The sequence below is a fragment of the Dendropsophus ebraccatus genome, chromosome 1, assembly GCF_027789765.1.
Source record: "Dendropsophus ebraccatus isolate aDenEbr1 chromosome 1, aDenEbr1.pat, whole genome shotgun sequence".
Lineage (NCBI taxonomy): Eukaryota > Metazoa > Chordata > Amphibia > Anura > Hylidae > Dendropsophus > Dendropsophus ebraccatus.
Window position 1 is genome coordinate 227,327,999 of NC_091454.1, and position 8,366 is coordinate 227,336,364.

Genomic DNA, 8,366 nt, shown 5'->3' on the forward strand with positions numbered 1-8,366 from the left:
AAAAAACATTAAAACAGTCATTACAGCTAGAAAACTACTTTTACAACTACTAATGGGGTTAACCAAAGAAGTAAGCACAGTATATAGCAGGGAGAGGATTTTACTCATGGAGAGGGTAAGGCCATTTGTTGGGACAATATAAACACTGAACATAGCCCAGTAGAATATGGAGACCACAATGAGGTGGGAGCTACAGGTGGAGAAGGCTTTCTGTCTACCAGTACTGGATGGGATCCTTAAAACTGTTGAAAAAAATATAAATGTAGGACACAATAATTGGGATGAGGAGAGTTGGACCCCCAGGAAATAAAGCTTCAAGTGCATAATAAAGGCGTCAGAACAGAAAGGTTCTAGTATTGAGACAAGATCACAGAACAAATGGTCAATGCTATTTGGGCCGCAAGAGTCAAGCTTTGCTGCTATTATAACATAGATAAAAGTAATGGAAATCCAAAGAACACACAGATGGCGGCAAATATCACACAACATCCACGTGTCATGATGGAAGAGTACCGAAGGGGATTACAGATGGCCACATATCTGTCGTAAGACATCACAGCCAGGAGAAGACACTCAGATGCTTCTGAGACACAGAAGTAAAAAAACAAAACATACAGCCAATAAAAGTAATGGTCACCCTATTAGTCAGTAGGATGTGGAGCAGGTTGGGAACAATATCTATAGATAATGTCACTGATGGAGAGCTGTGAGATGAAGAAGTACATTGGGGTGTGGAGGATCTTGCTGGTGGACACCAGGATGATGATCAGGAGATTCCCACATATCAGCCAATAAACCAAATGGAACAGACAGAAGAGGGAAAGACTTAAACCACAACTGGCCTGAAATTCTAAGAGAAGGAACTCTGTGACCTCCGTCTCATTTTCCTGCATGTAGATCTAGGCAGTAGTTATAGTGTTTGCTAAAAACCACAAAGAGATCACCCGTTCAGTTTTTGTTACTCACATGATATATGTCTTTGTTCATTCTTAGAATACTCTTCCTTCCGGTCGCTCTCAGGTCTCTGGGGGGGATGGGTGACAATGTTACACAGCAGCAGCGGCGTCAGCTTCTATGACCACCAGACCCCTGAATGTGAGACATTACCTGCCGATATTTATCTACAAGATGAAGACAAGGGAGCAGGTAGAAGAACTCCCCGGAGATATCTCTGCTCCTATCTGATCAGTCTCTGGTGTGACGGTCAGTAGAGGAAAATAGAGATCTGTAACTTATAATCAGCTTATGGGAATCCTCAATTAAATTCTTAATTTCTTAGAATCAAAAATTTTTTAGTAATACATGACTTTATTGGGTAGTTGAAAAAAATTATATAGCATTAGACTGTGCATATTACCATATCAACCATACAATATTTATATGCAATTATGCATATAATAAAGTGCATATACTGGGTCAATCACCAGATTGTTTAGGTTGTAAAGCAATTGTCCACTATCCAAATGTTCTTTTTTCTCAAAAACATATCAAGAACATACGTGTCCATTACTAAACAGTGCAATACAAAACACAAGAGAAACAGTTCAACCAAGCTAGTAGTGATGAGCGAATAGATATTCGATCGGACAGTGAGATATTCAAATATTCGATATTCGTACGAATATCCTGCGAATATTTGATAAATATTCGATAAGCGTTCAAGTCCCTCCAGCTTCCGGTTTCACCCTCCAAATGGTCAAATAGATGTTTTTCACTAATCGAATACTTGTTCCCATTGACTTTAATGGGATCGAATATTCGAATATTTGCGGGATATTCGTACGAATATTGAATATTTGAATATCTCACTATTCGCTCATCACTACAAACTAGCCATGCCGTATCTTTAGTTGTAAGTAACATGTTTACTTATTGAACATCTATGGATTATTACAATGGGTAGGAAATAGAGATGAGCGAACCTCGAGCATGCTCAAGTCCATCCGAACCTGAACTTTCGGCATTTGATTAGCGGTGGCTGCTGAACTTGGATAAAGCCCTAAGGCTATGTGGAAATCATGGATATAGTCATTGGCTGTATCCATGTTTTCCAGACAACCTTAGAGCTTTATCCAAGTTTAGCAGCCCCCGCTAATCAAATACCGAACGTTCGGGTTCAGATCGACTCAAACCCGAACCCGGTTCGCTCATCTCTAGTAGGATATAAATGAGTTATTGTCTTGACAGGGTGTTGAGAAATACCTGATATGCGTTCCTGCAAATTTGCAGAAGTATTGTACTGGGTAATCCCGGAGTGTCCAACCATCGGCACCAGATGGATTTAAAGGGGTTAACCAGCAAAAAACTTTTACTATTTTAAAATCAACTGGTTTCAGAAAGTTATATAGCTTTGTAATTTACTTTTATTTAAAATCTCTAATTTTCCACATACTTATCAGCTGCTGTATGTCCTACAGAAACTTTTTTCTTCAGTCTGACAAAGGGCTCTCTGCTGCCACCTCTGTCCATGTCAAGAACTGCCCAGAGCAGTAGTAGCAAATCCCCAAAGAAAACCTCTCCTGCTCTGGACAGTTCCTGACCTGGACAGAGGTTGCAGCAGAGAGCACTGTTTAAGAATGAAAAAAAATACACCACTTTCTAAGCAAATTATTATATTCATTTTACACAGAAATTCCTCCAATGTGTGTGTTGGGGGTGTCAATCCATTCGGAGGCAGTCATTTCCCTCGCCTCAAATAACATTCCTTGTACTCCTAAGTTTGTGTAATCATCCAGTTGCCTGTCCTCCAACAACTCTGGTACACAATATTTGGGGGAGAGATTCAAGGTTACAGCGAATAATCTTTTTATTATTTTTACAGTTTTTTCCAAACCGCTTGCTTCTTGCCTGTGTGCCCTGCTGCAACTTGCCCAGTCCTAACCGCTAATGGGAAGGCCAATAAAGTCACGTCCTGAACAGACTTATCAAAACCCAGTCTACCTGCTAAAGTAGAAATTCCAAGCACCTAAAAAGGGAAAACTGACAAACTAGATTCTCAAGCTATCAAAATCTGCACCTTGTGAACAAGGTCCCTATAATACTTGCACTGTGCCTTTAAGAACTGTTCAGTAAAAGTTCCCTGTTCTGTAACTTCCTCTGACTCTTTACATTTAAGTCTTGCCCCAGCGCTCTACACCAGGGGTAATAGGAACATTCCCCTGGGTTACCACGAGAGAACTGATCCTCCTACATCAAGAATTGTTCCAAACTTTGCAAAAACGTTTGGTTAACTACTGAAGTGAATGTTTTGCAAATATGGCGACCACACATCTAAAAAAAATAAAAAATAAAAAAGACAACGATTTTCTCACCTGTCCGTGCTCCCCTTGTGTTCTACTTTGGGTCTATGATGTCTTCAGCCGCCTTCTGCCCGTTTAGTCAATCACTGACTGAGATGGGACAGTGCCGCAGCCAGTGATTGACGGAGAAAACTGTCACTCTAGAGACGAGAGTGACAGCCCGCTCATCCAATCACCGGCTGACTGGAAAGGGACAGCACTGAGGACAGTGATTGGCAGAGCAAGCAGTCAGTCTTGTCTCTAGAGTGACAGAACGCTCAGCCAATCACTTGTCAGTTATCAACTGAACAGGATTTTGGCACCTGTAGGGGTTCGGAGAAGAAGGAAACCAGGTAAGCGCGGACTGCTAAGTATGATGATCAAATTTTTTGGAACCACAGTAAAGCAGCTAAACGTCTATAATCATTAAGCTTTTTTAGTGCAGTTCCTTTACAGTTCAGTTCGGACAAACCCAAACTTTACATTACAGTTTGACAAACCTGCCGAAACAATTCTGAAACTGAAAAGTTTTCTCATGTCTAGTTACCACACATAGACAACTTTTATAAATACAGTAATTATATAACTTTTTAAAAGAAAAAAAAACCTCTGATTTGGTCATTTATCTGTCACAAGGACAAGTATATTTTTTAAAAAATGTAAATAACTGAAGCCTTTAGTCCGGGAATCTACGGCAGTGATAATGAAACATAGATTTCTTTCTATATTCCCCCGCTGACCGTCACCCTGGAGACTCATCAGACATATCTCCGGGGAGTTCTTCTACCTGCTCCCTTGTCTTCATCTTGTAGATAAATATCGGCAGGTAATGTCTCACATTCAGGGGTCTGGTGGTCAGGTCATAGAAGCTGACGCCGCTGCTGCTGTGTAACATTGTCACCCATCCCCCCCAGAGACCTGAGAGCGACCGGAAGAATATTCCGAGAATGAACTAAGACATATATTTTATTATATGACCTATGTAATAATATGTATGAAAGACTTCCTAATTACGACTGCAAATATATAAAACATTAAAGGAGTCACTGACATCAGGGGGTCTTGTTGCCATGACAGGGCGGTTTAGGTGTGTACAATGGTTAGGTAGGTGGTAGGTGTCACAGAAACATCCACATGATGCCAGGACACAAGATCTCCATCATAACATTGTCCATCACACTGCCTACACTGGCCACCTCTTCAGTAAGTGACGCGCACACATCTAGCTGCCACCATCATAGAAAAGAAGACCAATCAGACTATGTCCCTTCTTACTTTGCTCCACGCTCTAGTGCAGATGCTCACATGTCCATTGTTGGTATTTTCAGTGGTTTGTATGGCAATCGGCAAGCAGTTATTTGCTTTACAGTAACCGCTCTGTGATTGGACTAAATAAACTACATGTACAGTATCAATGATCCATCATGGACTACTATTGCTAGGTACTAACCACTACATTCAAAGAACACCCCAGAAGTCCGGCCACCTCGGAGATTCTTTGACTCTTTCTTCGATGTCATCTAGACATCACATATAATCCCTTGTCAGATCCTTACATTTTTCCTTACTGGTCACCAGCCCCAATAGAATACCCCCCCCCCCCCCCCCCCCAAGCACACACTTTCGTCTAAAGAAGGAGACAAGGCAAGCCTGGGATCAGGAATGCATTGAGGAAACGGTACCAGAGTTTGGTGGCGATGGTCGGTTGAAACAGCTTCACTTTAAGGGCATGAGAATTCCCTTTTAAAGTCTAAAAATTGGCATGACTCATCCACCGACATGCTATGTAAGATTGGCCATATACGAACATACGCTTACAAGGTTATACAGCATATTGTGTGCACATACAGTACACCTGCATCTATCTGGTTTCAGATTTTTTTTATTAGATGTTTCATGTAGTTTTTTTTTATTCAATTCATTTATACAATTAAGCACCAACATATTTTCCAGGACCTTATGGGTAGATCTTTTCTTTATAATAGTGTAACAATATAATATTACAGTATACTTTATAGAGCGCTCACATTTTATACAATATAAGGTATTTAGTACAGAGATTCCATTCTAACATTTTTCTATGGGTCGTATATTGAGGCCCCTCTGAGTCTTATGGTAAGAGTCATTTTGCCATGACAAATAACACAAACTATAACTCCAGCCTTCCTCTATACAAAATGGAGAACAACAAGACGGAGGTTACTGAGTTCCTTCTCTTAGGATTTCAAGTCAGTCGAGGGTTAAGAGTTTCCCTGTTCGGACTGTTCCTTTTGGTTTATTGTGGAACAATATGTGGGAACCTCCTGATCATCACCCTGGTGTCCACCAGCAAGATCCTCCACACCCCAATGTACTTCTTCATCTCACAACTCTCCATCAGTGACATCTTATTATCCACAGATATTGTCCCCAACCTGCTCCACATCCTACTGAATAATGGGGCCACCATTACTTTTATTCGCTGTATGACTCAGTTTTATACCTTCTCAACGTTAGAACTATTTGAATGTCTTCTCCTGGCTGTGATGTCTTATGACAGATATGTGGCCATCAGTAATCCCCTCAGGTACTCCTCCATCATAACAAGTACATATTGTGTGATATTGATCCTCATCTGCTGGTGGCTTGGATTTTCTGCTACTTTAATTTACACCATAACAATAGCAAAGCTAAACTTCTGTGGCCCCAATGTCATTGACCATTTATACTGTGACCCTATTCCTATACTAGAACTTTCATGTTCTGATGCCTTCATGGTTCAGTTGGAGATTTATGTCCTGGGTGGTCCAATTGCCTCCATTCCAGCTATAATCATTGTTGTGTCTTATACTTATATAGTTTCAGCAATCTTAAGGATCCCATCCAGTACTGGTAGACAGAAAGCCTTCTCCACCTGTAGCTCCCACCTCATTGTGGTCTCCATATTCTATATTACTTTATTCAGCGTTTATATTTTCCCAACAAAAGGCCGATCACTCACCATGGGTAAAATCCTCTCCCTGCTATATACTGTGTTTACTCCTTTGGTCAACCCCATTATATACAGTCTGAGGAATAAAGATATAAAAAAAGCCATAGAGGAAACACTTCATAAGCGAGTGACCTGGTAAATCATCTACAATATTCTATGCAGATAATCCACAAACATGAAAAGACCAGGTCCTGTGGGGATTGTTATTGAATCTTTTGGACTGATAACTTGATCTAGTCCCCCCCCTTTGAGTGTTATCTATGTGCTCGGATGTTTTACAGACCTAATAATTGACCTTAAGAAGCACTCAGCCAAGTGAATCTAGCAGTGTCCCTGCTTCCATAGTATTTCCATAGTACTCTGTGCTAATACCTGTTAGCATCAGGTATGGCAAAGGCAGTCTGAAAAGACACGGACAGTGAGCCCTAAGCTGACCCCACCCACTGTCCCTGCCTACTTGCCACAAGACAGTCCTAGAAAATATATAAGGGAGAACAAACTCCTCGCAAAGTCTCCCTGCTTGTTGTAAAATTCCCTATGAGGATATTTTGACCAGTCATGATGATATTTGACCAAACTGACGGAAACAAACTACTTGAGGGTAGCATGTGTGAGGAAAGTCATCTAGTAGGAGCTATACTATACTGTACACAAACCAACAATATTCAGTTCCGTTGCGGTAATCAATTGAAAAAGAGTGTAGCAGAAAAGGTCAGAGATCACAGCACATGGTCACGACTGCCATTATGTCTGCCATGGCCCGGGGAGCTAGATACTGATGTTGAACCAGCTGGTGGGCTCTGGTGTTTTGGTAAAACTTTTCATGGTGGCCAGGAGTGGTGACACCCACCCCCGGACACACGGACACCAGACCTTTGGTACAACTATTGTAAGGTGCAGAGTGTGGGTGCAGGTGCGGTGGCAGAGAGTCCCATTTAAACAAGGCTTACCTATACTTAGAAATATCTTCAGTGCAATACAAAAGCATATAACAGTGTTTTGGTACTTAGTGCAATAAATAGTTGTAGGTATCACAACAGCAGTAGCAGTAGATAGAGGGCCGGATGGAAAGGCCTTGCCTAATTAGTCTTGTACTCTGCCGGGATATGTGTGAAGAGTCAGTAGAGAGTGGCTTACTGTGCTCTACTGTGGATCAGCCCCACTGCTTTTCTCTGTAGGGGTGACTGTCCTAAAGTGGAAATTCATGGCGTATGAAACAGGGTTATTCCTGTAACTCTGGTTACCACAAGATTGGGTTCAGCAGATCATAACTGCTGTAATCTTTCCCACTGGAAAACAAGAACATGTGTTGTCTCTTCCTCAGCTAGAATACAACTAACTAACAGCTACACATTGCTAAACAAGGGTTTTAGGGGAGTCCTCATTTTTAGAAACATAGAAGATTGTCGGCAGATAAAGCCCTATAGTATTGGGATCCCTCTGCCCATATAACTTCTACTCCTCGACCACCATTTTGTCCCTCTCTGGCCTCAGGCTCACATGGTAGACTATAACACTGCTCCCCTCAGCCAGGATGTTCCAGTCTCCATGATGTGAGGCCGGGGGATGATGTCATTTATAACCTGATTATTGCGGCTTGCCCACACAGTATGTAACTAAAACTGTATCACAAAGCGGCAGACATCATATGCCAATGGGTGACCTGGAAATTGCAGTTGTGCCTGAATATAGCGATCTCTGTTGTTACAGCGATCCAACATGTGGAGGGACGAGTTCCATCAGATTGGCACATAGCAGATCAGCAGATGTTGTTGCAGTCCATGATTGTGTTGGATCTGGCAGAGGGTGTTAAGTGTCATGTACGAGTGGCTGAAGTGAGTACAAAGTTTCCTTCCCATCTTCAGGAGATCCTTCAGTCTCAATAATGATAGCCTGACAGTGCTCGGCTTGGCTGCGTTGGTATGCTGCAGGAGACAGGGTGTGTTTTTACGAGATGACCAGATGAGGTGGTGGAGCCAGACAATGAGGTCTCCGGATGATGTCTGGATATATTGTAGATATAGATTGTAAAGGTTGTTAGATAATGAGTGTGGGGACGGACCAGTTTTACCTTTATTTTATGGTGTGTTTCATGATGCTTATTTAATTTTGATTAT

At 41.6% G+C, this 8,366-nt stretch overlaps 1 protein-coding gene across 1 annotated transcript; it reads left to right on the forward strand.

The window, feature by feature from the left end:
• The first annotated feature begins 5,455 nt into the window (after positions 1-5,455).
• On the forward strand, positions 5,456-6,388 carry LOC138785942 (olfactory receptor 11L1-like). Its single transcript, XM_069962447.1, has one exon. The coding sequence runs from the start codon at positions 5,456-5,458 to the stop codon at positions 6,386-6,388; it is 933 nt and encodes a 310-aa protein (XP_069818548.1).
• Positions 6,389-8,366: the final 1,978 nt, after the last annotated feature.